The 23,589-nt window shown below is 35.8% G+C and overlaps 1 protein-coding gene across 1 annotated transcript in view; it reads right to left on the bottom strand.

Moving 5' to 3' along the window:
* Positions 1 to 23,204, bottom strand: part of Crb1 (crumbs cell polarity complex component 1) — a 200,850-nt gene extending 177,646 nt beyond the window's left edge. Inside the window, exon 1 of the mRNA XM_074048720.1 lies at positions 23,005 to 23,204. Coding sequence (XP_073904821.1) covers positions 23,005 to 23,074 — 70 coding nt within the window. The 5' untranslated portion in view covers positions 23,075 to 23,204. The remainder of the gene's footprint in view (positions 1 to 23,004) is intronic.
* Positions 23,205 to 23,589: the final 385 nt, after the last annotated feature.

Here is a 23,589-nt window from a genome sequence, read left to right on the forward strand (position 1 = left end):
ACTTTCTCAATGAAACCCCAGCAGCACAGCAACTAAGAGATAGCATAGATAAATGGGACCTCATAAAACTAAAAAGCTTCTGTTCATCAAAAGAAATGGTCTCTAAACTGAAGAGAACACCCACAGAGTGGGAGAAAATATTTGCCAATTATACATCAGACAAAGGACTGATAACCAGAATATACAGGGAACTTAAAAAACTAAATTCTCCCAAAACTAATGAACCAATAAAGAAATGGGCATGTGAACTAAACAGAACTTTCTCAAAAGAAGAAACTCAAATGGCCAGAAAACACATGAAAAAATGCTCACCATCTCTAGCAATAAAGGAAATGCAAATTAAAACCACGCTAAGATTCCACCTCACCCCTGTTAGAATAGCCATCATCAGCAACACCACCAACAACAGGTGTTGGCGAGGATGCGGGGAAAAAGGAACCCTCTTACACTGTTGATGGGAATGTAGACTAGTACAACCACTCTGGAAAAAAATTTGGAGGCTACTTAAAAAGCTGGACATCGATCTACCATTTGATCCAGCAATACCACTCTTGGGGATATACCCAAAAGACTGTTACTCCAGAGGCACCTGCACATCCATGTTTATTGTGGCACTATTCACAATAGCCAAGTTATGGAAACATCCAAGATGCCCCAGCACTGACGAATGGATTAAGAAAATGTGGTATCTATACACAATGGAATTTTATGCAGCCATGAAGAAGAACAAAATGTTATCATTCGCTGGTAAATGGATGGAATTGGAGAACATCATTCTGAGTGAGGTTAGCCTGGCCCAAAAGACCAAAAATCATATGTTCTCCCTCATATGTGGACATTAGATCAAGGGCAAACACAACAAGGGGATTGGACTATGAGCACATGATAAAAGCGAGAGCACACAAGGGAGGGGTGAGGACAGGTAAGACACCTAAAAAACTAGCTAGCATTTGTTGCCCTTAATGCAGAGAAACTAAAGCAGATACCTTAAAGCAACTGAGGCCAATAGGAAAAGGGGACCAGGAACTAGAGAAAAGGTTAGATCAAAAAGAATTAACCTAGAAGGTAACACACACGCACAGGAAATCAATGTGAGTCAATGCCCTGTATAGCTATCCTTATCTCAACCAGCAAAACCCCTTGTTCCTTCCTATTATTGCTTATACTCTCTCTACAACAAAATTAGAGATAAGGGCAAAATAGTTTCTGCTGCGTATTGAGGGTGGGGAGCAGGAGGGGGTGGAGTGGGTGGTAAGGGAGGGGGTGGGGGCAGGGGGGAGAAATGAACCAAGCCTTGTATGCACATATGAATAATAAAAGAAAAATGAAAAAAAAAAGTAAATAAAACAAATCTTGAGAAAACAATTAGTATTGGGTTAACCTTTTTGAAGGAGGCAATGGTCACTGGCCTAACTAATTCCATTTTGCTCCCCTCTGCATCCACTTTCTGCCTCTTTAACTTTTTCCTCCTGAGTCACTCTCTCCTGCAGTTATCTTGAATTTCAGGAATGATAGTACTGATTGATAACTAAAACCACACCCAAGCAACAGTGAGCCTTGGAAGATAAATTACCCTCAAAATAAGGTGATTACCCACAATGGTGAGGCTGCACTGGAAAGCAGGAGTAATCATCGTATGGGGACCAGAGTTTTCCCCCTCAAGTTACAAGAAGGATAACTTCTCTACAACCCCTTGCAAAACTAGAACTGAGATAAGGACCAATCAGAACATTGGCCCAACCAATGTCACTTGCTCTATGTACATCCTGACCCCCTCCTTTGTTCACATTTTTATAAAATCTCAAAATTCCATTAGCCCCTTGAATGTGGACTTAGGGTTACTGAATCCACTTATCTGTTCTTCCAAACGCGGCACATTGATCAAATCTCTTTTCTCTGACCTTCGCCACTACTCATCTCTTTAGTTAATGTATTAGGATGGGTGTCCAAGCCTGGTCTGTTGGGACTCCTGGAACTGGGGCTTTTGCCCTAAAACTCTGGTACCATAAATTAGAGGAGATTAAAGTCTGAACCCCTGAGATAATAGTGACAAATATAAGTTTTATGTAACTGAGTAAAAATAACTATATGCCATATATTAACTATATATAAGTTGTGTTATAGATGTGTAAGACTGGTATTTATCTACATATAAGATATATAACTATAAGATACACATATAAGATCTATATATTAGAATATCTATATAGATATACATATCTGTTTTAAAAGAAATTTAAATTGTAATACAAAAATATGGCATATTATTTGAAAAGGAATAGGTATATTTTAAAAGGCAAATAGATCTACTGGGCAGGAAAATGTAGCCACTGACATTTAAAACTCAGTAACAAAAACAGCATAAACAAAATTGAACAGAAAAGAGAAAACAGCAAAATTAAGAGTTATCAATGATGGAAGAAAAAGCTCCAATATTCATCTAAAAAGAGTACCAAAAAGAACAGGAGACAGTTTTGATAAATGTCTTAAATGTCCCCAACACTAATGAGAAGTTATGAAACTTCAGATTAGCAATCTCCAAAAATCTTGAGCATTATAAGTTTTTAAAATATAAAGATTAAATTAAAATAAACCCCCAAACAAGGCACATCAGTGTATACTGAAGATGAAGTGAGTTTATTAAATGTATTAAGAGCCATCAGGATGATACACAGCTATAATTCCAGCATTCAAGAGGCAGAGGCAGGAAGATTGAGAATTGGAGGCCAGCCTGGGTAACACAGTGAGAGTTTGTCTCAAAAAACAAACAAATGAGAGGAACATATTGGAGTGAGAACACAATTCTCCATACAAGAAATACTGCCCTGAAAAAAAAAAAAGCATGACACCTTCAAGAATAATGTACCATTCAAGAATTTATGGTATTTCACAAAGACAATTCCCACTTATTGATATAACTACAGAAAAGTAAGAAAAAAGCTTAAAGGAAGAAAGCCAAAATCAGATGGACATGGACTAGATAAAAACACAAGGAAAACACACTTGCTGTTCAACAAAATGTAGGGCTGTTTACTTCTAAATTATAACACAATATATTATTTTACTTCCTACTTCTTTTTATTTAGGCTATACTATATAAATTCATTTTACCTGTCCTATAACTTATGAATATATAATATTAACATGAATATTTGAAATTCCATGAAAGAATATCAACATTGCACCTTAAAATTAATCTATCAACCCAAGTTTACTTTGAGAATTTTCCATACTCTTATCAATTTTTTATTCAGAAATATTCAAGACACTGTGAAGCAAAAAATTAATAGAAGTCAAAATAGTTTTTATTTTGCCCTTGAAACAGAGACAAATGACTCAAATCTTTAAACAACCAAATTAAATATCCATTACTTCTATAAATCATATGACTTTGCGTTATATTACAGATATAAACATAATAGTATGTAAAATTGCAAAGCAAAAAATGAAAACCTGTCACAATGTAAAATTGTGATTTTATCAGAAAAATCACAATGCTAGAGGTGCACTTCCAGGTCAAATGAGGAGTAGTCTTCAGGCACTAATAGTCTACAGAAGTCTTGAAGATTCACTCTGACGTTTTACTATATTCTGCAAAGGTGCTTGAAAATCTGTGCTCCATTATAGGCTTACAGGTTCTTTAATTACTAGGATAATTTGGACAGAGACTTGAAAATTTTTATTAGGGACATATATTTTAAGTGATCAATTAGTAAATATTTTGTTATCTAAGACCTGTCATTATCAAGACCTAAAAGGTGGTTTAGTGGGAGTAACAAGAGGTTTCAGTTTAGCTCCAACAAGATCACATATTCCGTCAATAGGTCAATCTTTCAACCTGTCGGATAATAATCATACCATTTTAAAATAAAGCTAACATCCTTGCTGGAGTTTTATGAGACTCAAAAATTAATACCTATCATTCCAAGTATTTGATCCTCAATAAATGAAGTTGTTACTATTGTAATTGGGGAAAGATTGCCCTTTGAGAGGAAGTCTTCTCTCTGCTATCTGCAAAACAAGCAGTCAGGTTCATGTCAAATGAGGGAGAAATAACAATCTTTTCTTGTTGGTTTTGCCCAGTACTGGCACATCAAAAAAAAAAAAAAAAAAAACTTTCCTCTCCAGACAAGAGCAAGGAAAGGGCTGAGAAGCTAGGAGCAGTACTGAACTGCAATGACTACAGTTCAGAGCTACTCCTTTACTGTACTTTACCACTGTACCTCCTTTAATAAAGTTCACAACAAAGGAAACATGACTTCACAGTGCTGGCTAAGCTGGGAGCACACAAGGCCCAAGAACGGACAGAGAGAGAAGGGAAGGAGAAAGGGAGGGGTTAGAGAGACATGGTACTGGATGAAGTAGGGGAAAAAAGGGAGAGGGATTCTGCTCAAATCCAGAGAATAATCAAAATCAAATTAACTAGTAATTGTGAAAATTCAGGATTAATTGAGAAAGTTTCAATTCTATCTAGGTGTTTCTCTCTTTCATTATTTAATCAGCATTTGTGTTTCCCCTGGCCTGGCCTTTCTCTGATCAAAATAGGAGAAGGTTCTTTGTCTCCTGAGCCATCTGCCTGCACTCCACTTTGCTGAGAATGTGTCATGGGTCACCCCTTCACTCTGCATCAGTCACCACCACAAACTGCTGGACCATGATTCCCCCAAAAATTTCATTTCCCTCACATGCGCCTCAGTAGAGAAGCCAAGTGTGAATCTCTCAGTCCATAGCTGAGTTTTACCATTTACTACTGCTCTACTGCCCGAGGTGATATTAAATTGTACTACTGAAGATCTGGGAAGACAGAGAGTAACAGTAAGCATTAGCACGAATGAATTGAATTTGAGAGTTTGACATTCTTAAACCTAGTCCTTGGGACATCCTACTGACAGTCATATTTCACGAGCTAGTTTTCTCATTCATTTTAAAGGTTTCATTATGCTTTATTATATTTTCATACATAAATATAAAGTACTTTGATCATATTCACCTCATTACTCTCTCTTGTCTCACTTCCCCGTCTCACTAACCCCCCAAATTGTACCCTTCTACTTTTTATCTAGAGGCTGCAACCTTTTGCCAGGTTGCTCAGTCTCTTCTCCTCTATTTCTAACACCAGCATCTCTCTTTTTACTCCCTGACCGTAAAATTCATGATCACTACTTGTGAAAAGTAATTCAACTTCCATATTTCTTGCCTAATATTTTATAAGCCTGACCCCTGAAGCACCTCAGACCTCTCTTTCCACTTGCTTCAATCAATTACCCTGAATACCAACCAGGAAATATCCCGGTCAGGATGAACTTCAGGGTGGTATGAATGATTCTTGGCAGTATAACAACCAACTCACAGGGCAATAGCCTTCACAGTCTATTTCAGCTGCACACTCTTCAAACCACAACTTGTTACCATCCCTCAATCCTCCTACCCTGAAATTTTAAAAGTTTTCCATGATAATCACTGATCTGCAACACAACATGACTTGAAAGAAGTCAGAGGTATGAATTTTATTAGAAGAAATGTTTTTGACAGAAGTATAGGGAGAACCTTGGACTTTAAGCAATTATCATTCTGATAAAATGTCAATGAAGAAGATGTTCTGACCAAGCAGTGGATCCTCTTTTTAAAACAATTATAATATAACAACAAACACTTTATTTTTAAATTTAAATAATTAATGTAATGAGTCTTTTAAGATTCTTATTTGTCTATTATTGATTACTATCCTGAATGTTTTGTATATTGGGAAATAATTCACAGGATTTTTTCCTTTGGTTTTTCCCTGTAGACTCAAGAACACTCAAAGATTTGACCCTTGATTAGCAGTAGTAAATAATTTGAGCAATAATAGAAATGTACCTGCACCAATGCAAGGTAAATTAGAATCCCTTGTACCAAACTAAGCACTTGCAACTCATCAAGGTTGTTTAATAAATAACTGGGAACTAATGAAATGGAGTTTCCCTAGAGAAATGGGGCTAATCACATAAACCTGATGGAATCAGTTCCATACACATGGCTCAGTATAAAACCTGAAGGGGCCTCAGAGCTGATGGTTTGAGCTGAAGTTGTATTCAACCCACGAGCTCTTTACAATCACCTTCACTCCTGCGTTCACACACATTCAGTGTTCTGAATAACTGGGACATCCAAAGCTGTGCCTGGAAATTGAGCGGCCTCTGCTGGGCTATTGTTCATGCTTTGATGCTTGTGTTGTAAATCATTTTGAAGTTAACTTGGCACCTGGTAAAGGCTGTTGTGACCGTGAGGGCTAAGGGCATGGCTCAAGTGATAAACCACCTACCTAGCAACTGTGAGGCCCTGAGTTCAAACCTCAATACAGCCACGAAGAAAGAAAAATTAAAAATAAAAAGGAAAACAAATTATTTGATTGTCAATCCAAAGCTAAGGCCCAATAGCGTGTTACACATATATTACTTAACCACCACTCCAGTTGAAAAGAATCACCATTCCCATTCTAGAGATGAGAAAACATAGAATTTAACTTAAACCATGTAAATTTACACAAGTCACAATTAAAATAAGCTTTCTAATTTCTTACATATTGTTAAACTAGTATCTTTCTAATAAGCAAAAATTTTTAGTATCTTAAAAACAGGAAGTATTTACTTACTACTTTTGTCTCTGTATAGCTACTTCTGCTAGCAGAAATTCCAAGACTTAAAATTTATTATTAGAATATGGTATTTTTATAATAAATTTATTTTAATGTAAGTAATATTTTGTTTTATGATCATTAAAGATACTTTACCAACTTATAGCGAGCACATTGCCGCATTAAGAAAAACATTATAATCCCTCGTAATCTGACCCAATAGCAATTGATATTGTTTCTAGATTATTTACCTCCATAATTTTTCTTTGGTTGTCTGGACATTTTTTTACATCACAATCTGCATACCATATATTACATAAAATTTGGCATCCTGAAATTTTTTGTGTTGTTTTTGCTTAATGTTTGTGAGGGTACTCATGAACTTTTGAATGAGTGTTATTGACATCCTCTCCCTCTCCTTTTCCCACTACAGGACATTTGGCATTGTTCTCCCATCTTCACTATTCCTCCTGTAACCTACATGAAAATTTTATCCTTGCCAGTTTGTTCCTGGGCATTCATTATGCAGAATCAAGCAAATGGGAAATAAAGAAATGACATTTGAGAATCTAGGGTAGGGGAGTTATATAAGAAAGAGAAGAGATTTATTTCTCAGTAGGGAAAAAAGGAAGAAACTAAGAGGTTCTTCTTTAAGGTTCTATCTTTAAGGAGGCTGAGATGCTGGACTTCAGGAAGTGGCAAACGATACTGAGAACATTAAAAGAGAGAATTAATGTTCTTAAGAGATTTTCTGTGTATTGTACACTAGATTTTGTGCATGTGTGTGTTTCTGAAAAGATTTTATGAAATAGTTAAACTGTCTTAATTTATTTTTGATTACTAGATTGTGTTTATTTCTTTAAAAACAACTCCAGATAATGGGATGTAAAGCAATATGATTTGTGTTTCAAACATCCCCTTAGTATAAATATGTTTATTAATCAGCTCTCTGTTACTGTGCCAAAACACCCAAGCTAACACAACTTAAAAGGAGAAAAATGTTGTTTTGGGTACTGGATTCAGAGGTTTCAGTCCATGAGTGCTTGGCTCTATTGGTTTGGGCCTGTGGCAGCACAGTAAGTCAAGGCAGAAAACCATGGTAGAGCAGACCATACCTGTTACATTGTGGTGGCTGAGAAGTAAAGAAAGATATAGGAAAGGGTAAAAGTCCTAATGTCCCCTTCAAGGTCATGCCATAATGACTTAGCTTCCTTCCATGAGGCCCCACATCTTAAAGGTCCACCCCATCAAAAAGTACCACAGGCTAGAGAACAAGTCTTTAACTCATGGGTCTTCACAGAACACTTACCCAAAGTGTAGCATATGCAAAGGAAATTGATATCATTAATAATATTTCTAATTTTTCACAATTACACAGAATGTTATAAGCTAACTTGGAATGTTAATCACTCCCTTCATTTTCAATTACTTTTCCTAGAAGAGGTACTGGGTCAATGGGAATTACCATTAATATTTAAGAATTTGATTCATAGTGAAAATTACTTTATAGATCTTCTCTCCAGATTTTTTGTTTTCCCTGTTCCTATCCTACTAAGTAGCCATAGGATGGCCTGTGTTACTGAATTTGTGAAAAAGAACTAAATACTTTACCTCCTAATTGGATTTATTCCTTGAACGTTAGAGAGGTTTCTCCAACTACCAGCTGGATACCTTTACCTGAATGTCCCATTGATGTTTCAAAATAAACAGGTTTAAGAGGACTAAGGTAGAAAGGAGAAAAATGGAGGGGATGAATCAATTCAGGTTATAATACATATGTACATGGAAATTTCACAGTGAAACTCCCTGTATAGTTATCTTAAACAAAAGACAAAAATTAATTTTTTCAAAAACATAGAACAGGAAGACAAAATAGGTCCTGTCTGGGGGTTGGTTCAGCGGGAGGGGAGAGGATATAAGGAAAGAGTGTAGGAGGGTGGATGTGGTGGAAATATTAGGCACTCATGTATGAAAATGGAAAAATGAGACCTGTAGAAACTATTCCAGGAATGGGGGAGGGAGGATAAGGGAGACTGATGGAAAGGGTGAATTCAACTAGGATATATTGCAAGAATTTTTGTAAATGTCACAATGTACTCCCAGAACAACAATAATACGGTAACAAAAATTATTTAAAAGCCAAAATAAACAGGTTTAAATTTTAAGGATCCATTCTTCATTCTGTTTGAATTTTTTTAGCTAATGTCATACCATTATTTAAGATGCACAAGCTAACATCTTTCACTATACTCCCTGTTCCTCTCACCCATTTCTCATCAAACACTAGGTTAACTTACCTCCTCAATATTCTAAGTCCAATCCTTTTTCATCCCCCTTACCATGACAACATTGAGGTCAGAATTATTTCATGCCATGTCTCTCTACCAGGAGCTCTACCCCTCCTTAATCCATCTTCAGTGTGGTTGAATGTAAGCATGTCAGTGTCCTCTAGTGTCTTTCCATTCCCTACAATGGCACTTCCCAATATGTATAAGGAGATTAAGGTGAAGGATGCCAGAGCCTCAGGAGCTACCAAGAAGTCACCTCTTATCAGCAGTCTTGACTACATGAGCAAGAGTTGTGTGCATTCATTATTCATCTTGGTCTTTACTATATGTGGAGAACCCATATGCTTGACTATGGATTAGTGTCTCTCAAATCTGTTCAGTAGCTGATCTGTATCAGAATCACATGAGACTAATTTATTAAAAACTGATTCCTCAATCCCACACAGGAACAGGTATACCATAACACCTGAAGTTGGAGCCCAGAAACCCATCACCTAAATTACACCTTGGGTGTTTGTTTTGCACTTTAAATTTATAAACTATTTCTGTGTATACAACTTCACTGCCCAATGTACTTCACAAAATGTGATTTATTATTAAGACACATAAACATAGATATATGTCATAAGCAGCAAAAGAATTTTGAAAAAAATAAGAAATTTTGGAGACTTCATAAATTCACCAGCTTTGAACAACTAATAATATCTCCTCAGAAAAGAACATAATAAAAACTCCCCTTCATTTGAAAAGTAGTTTACTAATGACAGGGAGTACAACTGACCCTAGGATGAAATGTATCTTTGTGACCATCTGTAATCTGAGCAATTCCAGTATGCATTGTTACCTATCAGAGTAAAAAAACAATGCCTTGGGGAAATGTACCTGATAGCATACATTTTTAGTATGATATCTAGAATTTTAAAAGACACTTTATTCCTAATACTCAGTGGTCTTTGAAATTCAGCCATGAGTCAAATATATTATTTCCTCTGAGAGTATGCAGCATGTTGATAATTGAAAGTCTACATGTAGCACATACAATTACTGATGAATACGTGATAAATAATCTCTAATACTTTTGTTTCTTAATAGTATGAGCAATATATCACTATTTACAGGTGGAACTATTTACAACCTTGATTGATGATCTTCCTATGCATATCTCTGTGTTACAATCACCAATTATATTTATATTAATGTTTCCTTCCACAAAGCCAAAAGTCTAATATGGGAGTCTCATGCTGTAGTTATAAAAAAACAAAGCTATTGAATTCAAAGACAGCAAAGTTTTAAATCATCCACTTTAGCATAATTGGTATTTCCAAGTTCTGATTGCGTGATATGGTTGTGTGAAAATCATTCATATTAAACAAAATAACTAGTGAATATGTGGTACCCTTACTTTATTACCTTATTTCTCTACATAATGTGAGTAAGTTATGGTACATTCATTACAAACTTTGAGTTAAATGAAACCGACTGTGTAAGAATACCCAGTACAGTGCTCGATGTAGAAAAGATGAACAAAGGAGTTTAGTTGTATTTTGCAGCCAAGGGAAACATGAGTTCCCTAATTTTAAAAAGTCATGTTAATTTATTATCTCCAGACATACAGAATAGGAGAATAAAAGGCTGTGAGGAGGTGGTAGTAGTCTACATACACTACTGAATTCCTCAGTATGGACACGTATGTCTCTACTTGCTCTCCCTCACCTAGAGCATTAGCCTCACACAACAAGGCCTTGGCTCTAGGCCTATTCTGAAGTTCAAGCAGTTCCAACAACTAGTCTGTGATTTATACCAAATGAGCAAAAAATTAAATATCACCTGTTTTCATTATTCCACAGAGAGGTTGTAAAAAGGAAGCCAAGAAATTTAAAAAAATAGATATGAGGTTAGTAAAGAAAAGATAATTTCTATTTCTATAATTAAGTTTACAAAGAAAGGTTAATCTTTTAATTATTATATAATTTGGAAGAAAGTATAAATATGTTGTCAAATACTGTAACTAGTGGATTAAAGAGCCTTCTCTTAAGGATTTCAGTCCATAAAATGTCAAACAACTACTTGTAACTGTGTTTGGTGTAATTTTTAGACTTTATACCTAAAGTATAAAGCTGTGCATTTAATTTCTTATCTCTTTCCTTATCCAGTCTAAGGTAAGTGTGCCAATAATATGTGAAATGAAGTTGGTGAGAAATAGGAATTTCTAATCTACAGACTCAATATGACATTCCCCAAAGTTGAGTTGACCTCAATCTCAAAGTACAACTTCTCTGCTGAATTCTATCAGACCTTTAAAGAAGAACTAATACCAACCCTCCTTAAACTGTTCAAATGAAATACAAAGGGAAAGAAAACTGCCTAATTCATTTTATGAAGCCAGTATCACACTGATACCAAAACCAAACAAAGACACCTCCAAAAAGGAGAACTATAGACCAATCTCCTTAATGAACATAGATGCAAAAATCCTCAATAAAATAATGGCAAACCGAATCCAACAACACATCAGAAAGATCATTCACCACAACCCAGTTGGCTTCATCCCAGGAATGCAGGGGTGGTTCAACATACACAAATCTATAAATGTAATATAGCACATTAGTAAAAACAAAGACAAAAACCAACTGATCATCTCAATAGATGCAGAAAAACCCTTCGAAAAGATCCAACACCACTTCATGATAAAAGCTCTAAGAAAACTAGGAATAGAAGGAAAGTACCTCAACATTGTAAAAGTTATATATGACAAACCTACAGCCAGCATTATAGTTAATGGTGAAAAACTGTAACTATTTCCCCTAAATTAAGGAACGAGACAAAGGTGCCCACTATCCCCATTCCTATTCAACATAGTCCTGGAATTCCTAGCCAGAGCAATTAGTCAAGAAGAAGAAATAAAAGGAATACAAATAGGTAAAGAAACTGTCAAAATATCCCTATTTGCAGATGATATGATCCTGTATCTTAAAGACCCAAAAAACTTTACACAAAAACTCCTAGACACCATAAACAGCTACAGCAAGGTGGCAGGATACAAAATCAACTTACAAAAATCATTAGCTTTTCTATATACCAATAACGAACAAACTGAGAAAGAACATATGGAAACAATTCCATTTACAATAGCCTCAAAAAAAAATCAAATACCTAGGAGTAAACTTAACAAAGGATGTGAATGACTTCTACAAGGAGAATTACAAACTCCTGAAGAAAGAGCTCGAGGAAGACTACAGAAGATGGAAAGATCTCCCGTGCTCATGAATTGGTAGAATCAACATAGAAAAATGGCTATACTACTAAAAGCAATCTACATGTTTAATGGAATTCCCATCAAAATCCCAATGACCTTCATCACAGAAATTGAAAAATCTACCCTAAAATTCATTTGGAAACACGAGAATAAATTCATTTGTGGAAACACAAATAGCCAAGGCAATACTCAGCAAAAAGAGCAATGCTGGAGGTCTCACAGTACCTGACTTCAAACTATATTACAAAGCAATAGCAATAAAAACAGCATGGTACTGGCACAAAAAAAAGACATGAAGACCAGTGGAACAGAATCGAGGACCCGAATATGAATCCACACAACTATACCCACCTCATTTTGGACAAAGGTGACAAAAATATACGATGGAGAAAAGACATCCTCTTCTACAAATGTTGCTGGGAAAAGTGGTTATCCATCTGCAAGAAACTGAAACTAGATCCATGTCTATCACCCTGTACTAGTATCAACTCAAAATGGATCAAGGACCTTAATATCAGACCTGAAACTCTGAAGTTAGTGCAGGAAGAGCAGGAAACACTCTGGAACTAATAGGTATAGGCAAGGACTTCCCCAATAGAACCCCAGCAGCTCATCAACTAAGAGAAAGGATGGACAAATGGGACTTCATAAAATTAAAAAGTTTCTGCACAACAAAAGAAATGGTCTCTAAACTGAAGAGACCACCCACAGAGTGGGAGAAAATATTTGCCACCTATACATCAGACAAGGGACTGATAACCAGAATATTCAGGGAACTTAAGAAACTAAACTCTCCTAAAATCAATGAACCAATTAAGAAATGGGCAACTGAACTAAACAGAACTTTCTCAAAAGAAGAAATTCAAATGGCCAAAAAACACATGACAAAATGCTCACCATCTCTAGCAACAAAGGAAATGCAAATTAAAACCACACTAAGATTCCACCTCACCCCTGTTAGAATAGCCATCATTAGCAACACCACCAACAACAGGTGTTGGCAAGGATGGGGTGAAAAAGGAACCCTCTTACACTGTTGGTGGGAATGTAAACTAGTACAACCACTCTGGATAAAAATTTGGAGGCTTCTTAAAAATCTAAATATAGATCTGCCATATGATCCAGCAATCCCATTCCTGGGGATATACCCAAAGGAATGTGACACAGGTTACTCCAGAGGCACCTGCACATCCATGTTTATTGCAACACTATTCACAATAGCCAAGTTATGGAAACAGTCAAGATGCCCCACTACTTATGAATGGATCAAGAAAATGTTGTATTTATACACAATGGAATTTTACTTAGCCATGAAGAAGATTGAAATCTTATCATTCTCAAGTAAATGGATGGAACTAGAGAACATCATTCTGAGTGATGTTAGCCAAACTCAGAAGACCAAAAATCATATGTTCTCCCTCATATGCAGACTCTAGATCTAGGGCAAATACAGCAATGTTGTTTGATTTAGGTCACATGACAAGGGGAGAACATATACAGGAGGTATGGGGATAGGTAGGAAACCCAAAACATGAAAGTGTTTGATTTCCCCACTGCCGATACAGAAACTAATACAGAAACCAGAGGTCAATATGAGAAGGGGATCAGGAACTAGTGAAAAGGTCAGGTAAAGATGAATCAACTTGGGTTGTAACACATTTGTACATGGAAACAATGCTAGGAATCTCTCTGTATAGCTGTCCTTAACTCAACTAGCAAAACGCTTTGTCCTTCTTATTATGCTTATGTCTTCTCTTCAACAAAATTAGTGATAAGGGCAGAACAGGTTCTGCCTGGAAGCGAGGGGGGTGGTGGAAGAGAGCAGGGGGGAGAAAGGGCCCAAACAATGTATGCATATGTGAATAAATTAATGAAAAAAATTTTAAGAAAAGGTATGAATAAATAGAATCTACTTTCTGGACCGGTCTACATCTTCATTGTTATGTTTTTGACCTAAGCACGTTAGCTATCACCTGATCTTTAGTCAAAACATGTATGTATATATACAAACATATGTATCATTAAAATAATACATAAATAGCAATAATTTTAATATATTGGCCTTTAGGTAAATAATGTGATGATTATATTTTATGCCAATACACACAAAATGAAGAGGGAAAAAAAAAACAAGTTTTCTAGCTCTATCTATATCTGAAAATAATATCAGATTAATGTGCAGACCTCTGATATTTTAAGTGTGCTTATTCTCTTAGGTAACAATGTGCGAAGAGCCTTAATACACAGCTCCACCCCACTAAAGTGCATACACCTGAAAGCATCCTCTTTTATACAGTCAATACCTTGCTCATTTAACTGCTTAATAAATAGCTGTTGAAATAAAATCTTTGTGTCTTTTACATTTGTAATATTCATCCTTAATATTTATTTAAGTAAACTTATTTAGAAATGACTCCTTAGAATTGGAAACAAGAGGGAAGATGGGGTAGACAATATTATTTGTTCCAAATAATTTTGGCCTTAATACATTCCTGACCCAATGACTTCAGGCTTAGCCCTGTGGCTAATAGGTCAATTAACTGTGAGCCAAAATGACATAGAGCATAGCTGAGCTGAGGTCTGAAGAGATATAGCATGGTTCCACCATGAAAACACCATTCTCTATAGTGACTACTTCGGCAGCTTGCATCTCATGATGAGTACGGTTCTACATTCTGGGATGTCCTAAACCAAAGTGCCAACAGAATGTACACCTGAAGAGGCTTACTTCCCAGTTCAGAGACAGATAACCACCTTCTTGCTGTGTCCTCACGTGGCAGAGGGGCAAGGAGTCTCTCAGAGGTCTCTTATAAGGATGTTTATACTATCCTGAGGAATTTGCCCTCAAGACTTCATCTATTTAAGACTCCATCTCCCAATATCATCAGGAGATGGATTTCAACATGTGAATTTTGTGAGAAAGGGCACAAACATTCCACCTATAGTAACGAAGAAGGCAAATAAGGCTAAACTGAACCCAATATGTGGTGGGAAGAAATAAATCTTGCCTTAATCCTAGGAAGTTGGGTTTGTTTGTTGCTGTAACATAACCTAATAAAAGCTGGCTCTTTTAGGCGCAGTCACTAAAACACTCTGCTCGTCAATGTCTATGATTCAATTGCTTTAAATAATTGTGAAATCATAAAATGTAGGCCTTGCAAAAAGCTTGGTTATTATGCAATCTAACCCCTCATTTTACAAGTGACAAATCAAAGGGTATAAATGAAGCATTTAATTTAAACCTATGGATGCTCCCGTAACTAATGGAAGGCTAGAGCCAGAACCTGAGTTTACAGATCCTCCTAAAAATTGATGCTGAATATAAATATTTGTCCTTCAACTGCAATAAATGATAGGATAACAGATAACTAAAACTGTACACATGCATAGAATCATATTAATGCATTACCTTAATGCATTATGAAAAAGATGGCTACTAACCTACAGCTGATTTTTTCAGTGCCGATGCTTGATTTGCCAGAAACTAATTTCATTTTCTCTCCTTGTGTTCAAAACTACCAATTAGCAAGCATCTGCCAGGCATCATTATTTATACAGAGATGGTCTCTATGCAAAGCAAACTGAACTGTACTGATTGAACCATAAACTCAGCCTCATTACACCCTGACCTCACTAATGTGCCTAAAATACATATTTAAAAGTTTCAATGCATTTTGAATTTAGACCAAAGAACCATCCATCTCAGAGTTATTAGGAAAGTAATGTGGAGAACAAAAAAGAATATACAACAAGGATAATCTAGGTTACACTGCAGCAATCTCTGTCTCTGCAGAGTTTAGTTACAAGAGTGAGATATCAGTTGAAATTGTAAACATTTTTAAATTGGAGAAGTATCAATGTGGAATAGATATTTGAGTATCCAGGACGAGCTTTTTTTTTTCTAAATATACCCCCCAAAGTACTCAGTTGTATGTTTTGCAACTACTTCCACCATAGCTGATTTCAAACTAGCAAAGCTCTAATAACTGACTTGCAAAACTCCTGTGTGTTCCTCTTTTGGCTTCTGTGAGCAGGTATGAGGCTTAGAACCTGACAGACTGGAGTTTAAATCTCATTTGTTTCACTTGTGTAGTTGTGTTTTGAGTAAATCTCTTAGTCTATCTTTTGTGTTAGGTGTCTTAATGGGCACTAGAAACTAATATTGTTGTAAGACTTAGAGATACTGATAATAAAATCACTGACATCTACCCTAGTGTGCTCTACATAACTCAATCCAGTTTTGTAAAACACCTTACGAGGCACACTTGCACCTCAGGGCCTTTGCACTGGCTATTTTCTCTGGAAATGTGTTAATCGCTGGGATATTCCCATGGCTCACCTGCTCTCTGTCACATTGTTTGTGTTTCTCTGTAACGCTTGTCACCAGATTCCAATGAAATACTTTACTTGTTTGTTTTTTGTCTATCTTACCCTCTTAAAATGTAAATTTCATAAAGATTGGGATCTTTCGTTCATTACTTTTCAGAACCCAGGACAATGTAGGCATAGAAACTTGTGGTCCTCAATAAATACTTGTTGAGTAAATCAAAAGAAATGACTAAATAAACAGTAATCTTTATTATTCATTGATTACCCTAACTAGAGGCTAAGAACAACTATTACTACATCAGTTCCCCTCTAGAACCAATAAGCCTCCTGCTCCATGGAAACCCCTCAATCCAAAAGGCTATTCTCATTCCTACCATCATTTGTTTCCTCATGTTCTACCCCATACTTATTATGTTAAGTACCTGCTTTGAGCTTTTCTTTTAATGGAAGAACAAAAAGAAACCTGGGAAATAAAGGACAATATATTTATTATTGAGGATTCACTACTTTAAAAAAATTTACAGTAGTGGAGTTTGAACTTTGGTCCTTGTAATTGCTAGGTACTCTATCATTTGAGCCATACCTCCAGCCCTTTTGCTTTAGTTATTTTTCAGCATAGAGTCTCCTGTTTTTTGCCTAGTGTTGACCTTGGACCACCATCCTCCTGCTTCTGCCTCTTGCACAACTAGGATTACAGTTGTGCCACTATGCCTGGCTTTTATTTTGGAATAAGGACTAGCTAGTTTTATGCCTAGCTGGCTTTGAACTGCAATCCTTCCATATCTGCTTCCCACTTAGCTAGGATTAAAGATGTGTGCCACCATACCCAGCCCTAAATTTTTTGCTGTTTTAATCCTCGAGATTGTGGCACTTTGTTACAGCAGCCCTAATATCAAAACCTAGAAGAAACTAGGATGCTCTCTGATAGGAGAGTGGTCCATCTCTACAATGGAATATTAATCAGTTATAAGAAGCAACAAGCTATCAAATGGATGGCAAATGGTGAAAACCAGGTTTCTCACTGTTAGAGTGAGAATTTATATATCAGAAGGAGAAGGAGCAAATGATCCATGCAGTAATGAAGTTAGAACCATCAGTATGATTCTGTTTAGCTCGATATAGGTGCAGATTTACACATTGAGATAGAAACGTGAGTACACACAGGTTAGTGAGCACACGTGCATTTCTATGCACGTGTAACTGCTGACATGCTCCCCACTAGCAGCAAGCATGCCTCACACCAGATCTTCACTTCTATCACCAGTGTGCAATAGAAGAACCAGGCCTCCTGGAAGACTGAGGCAGGAAACATAAAAGATGGCCTGAAACATCTTGTTGAGGCAGAAAGTAATGAAGTGCTAAAAATTGCTTAAAAATACACCTGATGTCGATGTCAAAGAGAAAACAAACTAACTGAAAATAACTCCCAAAGGCAAAAGCTGGAACAATTTGAATAAAAAAAAAGTAATATTGGATTGTATCTCAGAATATAAAATAAATACCAATAAGTTCATGCTGATATAAATAAACACTCCGTGCATTAATAAATGGAGAGGAGCCAAATGCATTCATGTGGAAGAATTCCAAGTAGTTTATTAGAAACTCTGCCTTCAGGATGGGAAGCATAACTCCCCACTTCTTAGATATGTACGGCACAAAGTGACTGCCTTGCTAAGAGTACAATGGGAAAAAAGGAAAATAAGTGAGGCTATAGGAGAGAAATGTGATGAACCCCCCAAGGTAATTGAGGTCTACGCCAGAAGCCACATATCCTGTTGATTGTGTGTATCACTGATATGATGTAATGACAATGACACTTTACCTTTCTGATCTTCATCCCAATTACCCATCACTTCAGTCTTATCATGAGAAAAACATTAAAATAATTCCCATACTGGCGACCTTTAAGGTACCTGGCCAGTGCTCTTCAAAACTGCCAAGGTCAGTAGGGCATGGTGACCTATGCCTGTACTCTCAGAACTTGAGAGGTGGAGGCAGGAGGATCACCAGTAGGAGGCCAGCCTAGGCTCCTTGTCTCAATCAAAAGAAAAAACTGCCAATGTCATAAAAGGCAAGAGGAATCTAAGGAATCATAAGAACTAAATACAATGTGGTGTCCTGACTAGGATACTGGGGCAAGAAAAGAATGTTAGCTAAAACCTAAGGGAAGATGAATAAACTATGAACTCTAATTAATAATAAAGCATGAATCTGTCTTCTCAATTTTCATGCAAGTCTAAGGCTATTCTACAATAAAGTCCAACAAGCTTAAATGATGTAAAAGTTAAAAACAATTTAAAGCATCTTTAGAAAGATGATCCTTATAACAAGTGCTATGAAAATTTCATCATTATTCACTTAACAACTATTCCTTGAGTGCATTTGTCAACAAACACTCTTGATTCCCACAGCCACACCCCATGACCTCATAGGTAAGCATAAATAAATCAATACATTTTTTTTTATTTTTGATATATACCATAAAAGAAAAATGTAACATGTAGCATGAGAATAGGCAGTGTGGCTAAACCTGGTATAAACAGAGAGGAAATGTGATCCTCTTAAATTCATTTGTTATAACTGTAAAACGGGGTTCTTTAGTGATTTCCTGACAAACCAGCAATAAAAATGAAAATGAAACAAAAATCTCTGGCTTTTCTTGTTCACTCAAATTTCAAAATTTGATATTATAAAACCATAAATGGTACTTTTTGAAAATCAGCAAAGATGAAAAAATTGCAATACTTCAATCTGATTTGTCTCAGAGAAGTATAGAAAAAGGTAAAAGAAATGAATTCTGCTGCTTGATGTAGAAAACTGTGGCTAGCCTTCATGAGGTAAAGACTTTTGCTGTAAGCTGAGGAGATAATTATTTTATGTATGAAGAAGCAAAAAATGTCTTTTCTTACTCTTATTATTATTATGTACGCATTTTGTAGGAGGCTGCTATAAGAATATTGACTTGTACAGTGAATATTAAAGTTTTAAATTTTTCTACAAATGCTTCATTTTAAAGAGTAGGTGATTATTCCCTAGTGAATAACATCAACCTTTTCTGATCTATTAAGAAAATTCAACTATTTCTTGATGACAGCATTAAAATTGGATAAATTGGATAAATCTTTATAGATCTTATTTGTTCTTTATACTTTTAGGTAGATGAGAAAGGAAGTATTCTTTAAGGTAACTATTCAAATTCAGTTACTTAATTGTTGATAGATTCTAGAATATGGAATACAATTCAAAATCCTCTGAAGTCACTTAAATAACCTTAATAATAGCTTTGTCAAACCACATTTCATTTTTATGCCATGCTTTAAATATTAATTAAAGTAATAAATTAATCTAGAAGTGGCAGTTATATTGAAAATATTCAATTTATATCAATGTTATAATTGACTTTTGAAACACAGCTGTAAACCACTTTCTAGTTCATGGTTGCTTTAATATGGTACTTTGTTTAAGACCTCTCCCAAGAGACTTACCTCAAGGTCAAAATAGAGTTTATAAAGTGCTCTCATTATTTAAAGCAGCCTCAAAATAATAGACCACAAGAGAGACTCACACCAACAAAATTCTCTCTTATTATATCAAAAGCAAAAAATACCCATAGCTCCTCTTGAATATTAAAATTCACCTAATCCTATGTGTTAGAATCTGTGTTCCATTAGAATTGTGGAATAGGTATAAAAGCAATCAGGAGAGAGTAGGAGCAAATTTATTGCAGCTCAGTAAGGGCAGGTGTTTACTTGCTCAGTGAAGTCACTTCCTGAACTCTGCTTTAATAGTCCTCAAGCTCCATGTCCTTAACTGGGAAGACACAGAAGGGATAGAGCAGTGGACAGTCAATGTAAAAGTATCCTTTGATAACAAGCAAAACATTTCTAAGAAAAAAAATTGTATGGGACAAAATATGAATCTTTCAAATTTAAGGGAATACATTTCAAAGTGCAAAAGGAAAAACTAATAGGATATTAATGCCAACTGACAGGATATTGATAATTGAGACTTCCTACATGCTTGTGATGTGTGAAGAGTGCTTCAGCCCTATGCGCTATCATTCCTGGGAGTCAATACAGGTCCATTAAGTGCACAGACTCCACAGTCAGACCACCAGGCTCAAGTTCCAGTTCCACTATTTACTCTAACACAGCCTTAGGCAAGTTCATAAGCCTGTGTGCCTCAGTTTTCTGGGCTGTAAAATGGAAATAATGATATATTCTACTCAGAGGGTGGTTAAATGTGAAGTGGTAGTAACACTCCTAAATGTCATATTGGTCATCTCTTCTCCTAAATTATCTTTTGAGGAAAGAGATATATTCAAGATTAACTAGTTATTTGATGATTCTTAGAATTATAATAAAGATTTATTAGATGATTCAGAGCTTCTGATCACCTGCATTTGAAATGGAGAAATTGTTACAATTACAGTCTCTAGTACTCTCTGCAGATGCACAAAATACATGGCCTGACTTGAGAGGCTGCATCTCGCATGAGCATTCTAACTCTCTGATGTGCACCGAAATTTGAGATAGACTGGTATGCAGATTCCAGTCTGTAACATGTGGATGATTATAATAGTACCTACCTTTAGGGCTTTTGCAACAATTAAGTTAAAGATAACATAGGTAAAATGTTTAATATGATGTTAGCCATTTTACTATTAGATACAATTTAATTTATTTGATTGGAACACAGGGTTTATGTTGAGTATTAAGTGATAAGTGTGGGAAAGAAGACTGCCACTTGGTTGCTAAAAGTTTTAAAGCCAAAAAAATAAAAAATAAAAAGGTAGGTATAAAACTCCTAACTATGCCAGGTATGGTGGCACACATTTATAATCCAAGCCACAAGGATTGCTAGTATTGAGACTCTGTATCAAAAAAAGAAGCCTAAACTAAGTGTTTTGACTGAAAAAGGAATATCATCATATTTTGTCAACAAATATACTACACAGATAAAAGTGTGCCTGCTAAAAAATTGAAAATGAATCTTCAAGTATGCTTTTTCAAAAAAAAACTAGTAAAACATTATACTTGAAAACAAATCAAGGAATTAAACTAGTACTGCTAAAAAAAAGGAACTGCAAACTATTTATTTAGTCTATTAATAAAATCAGCCACAGCAAATCACACAGCAAAGCTGTGTATATAATTATCTATCATAATTGTGATACACTTAAAAAAGATCTGTGCTTTAGAGATTACATATTTATCACCTTAAAAGCAAGCTGCAGCAAACTCCAGGAATTTTAATACATATTGCATCGATATAACAAAGTTCTTTGCTATAAAATGTATCATAATATCACTTCTTTCGTTTTTTGTGTCTTTTTTCTTTCTCCCCCTTTCTCCTCCCACCTTACATGTCAGCAGAGCACATCTCTTTCCCACATTAAGTGCACCATGGAGTCTATTTTAAGTTTTGAGGAGGAAGAATAATTATTTAACTAATAACTTTAAAAAATACATCTGTGAAAAATATTCCCATATGTGTGTGTATATGTGTTGTAGTGGGTCCTTTGCTATTAAAATTAACAATTAAACAAATGTTTAAAGTTTGACTTGGCTTTTCTGTACTCATCTTCAACTACCCATCTATAGCATCTGGTTCTGTCTTTGCCCAATCTCTGATATATGTTCATTTGTAAACAGTACAAGAAACAACCTCTCTGTTCAGAAACTGCCCCAGTTCACACAACACCAGGCATCAATGTCAAACCGCCTTGTTCACCAGCAGCTGCTCTATGCTTTGTCTTATTGATATTCAGATTCAACAGACACAAATCACTCAGCCCCTTTAACAAGCACACATTCTGCCTGTCTTCACTTTGAACGTGTTCAATAGTTACTGTCCTTCGTAAACATAGAGCCGAGGCCATTTGGTCTCTTCTGATTTTCTATCCGGCCATACATCTGACAAGATTGCCTCAGAAACATTGCTGTTGCTTTTATTTGGGGAAGTTTTAGAAAATAATATCTTCATTTCTAAGACAGAAGCATATAACAATAGATGTCCATTTCTCTAGTAGGAGATAATTTGAACTATTATCCTTCAGGAATCACTGAGATGATGTCCCTTGATTATGGCAGCAACTGCTGCAATACAGAATTCTTTGAAAGTGAAAACAAGTATGTAGTATGTGGGGATAATATGTGGTATAGATATGATATAGCTTATCACTTCCTTTAACGGATACCAATTATAAAGTGTCAAATCTATTTTGTAAAAGTACAAACAGAACAAAATACTTTCTTTTCTATGTGACTATTACTCATCACTAAAAGTGTTAAAAATAACATTTTCCAAACCTAAATGTTTACTGAAATCAAAATTTTCTGTTACGTTGACTGATATCACTGATTTGTTTAATGCAGGACACTTGCTAACACCAAAAGGAAATAAATACTTTTTGGTATTGTGTTTCCCAGAACATACAATATTATGAACTATTTTTCAAGAAATATAATAAGCCAGGAAAAGTGGCAAAAGTTCAATAAATGAGAAAGGCTTACTCTGTATGTAGATGAGTGGTAAGAAAGTGAGGTAGAAGGTGAGAAGGTAGCTCATTTTTCTAAGCGCCATGCTCTTATTTAGAGAACATCCTGGGTGCGTTGCTAGTGGTCCCAGTCGGCTCCTGATGATTGTCTGGCTCAGAGCAGAGCAGGTGCCTCAGAGACCCCGGGTGCCATCTCCTTCCCACCCCTCTTACAGCTCCTTCACAGACTCAGATTCAAAAAAGCAGATTTGCCTCTTAGCTTCTTACTTACAAGGAAGGATGGGGTAAATTTTCAAACCTGGAGCAGATTTTTCCAGACTGGACTGGATTTATCCCCCATCTAGAGCCTTTTCTACTGTTTTTCTTCTGTTGATAATACCTCACCAAAAGAACCTACATCAGGTTAGTGTCTTCACTTGCTCTTGATAGAAGAATTGATTTCTGGTGACGGTCTTGGAATATTTACATTCATCCTCAAAAACATAATTCACAGACAAGTAATTTTACTGTTCCTAAACCTGACTCTCACAACTCAAATTTCTGTTGTTGATAAAATAGGCCAAAATAGAAGAAAATTTGGTTATTATATAAAATGGGTCGA

Source organism: Castor canadensis, chromosome 11 (genome assembly GCF_047511655.1).
Source record: "Castor canadensis chromosome 11, mCasCan1.hap1v2, whole genome shotgun sequence".
NCBI lineage: Eukaryota > Metazoa > Chordata > Mammalia > Rodentia > Castoridae > Castor > Castor canadensis.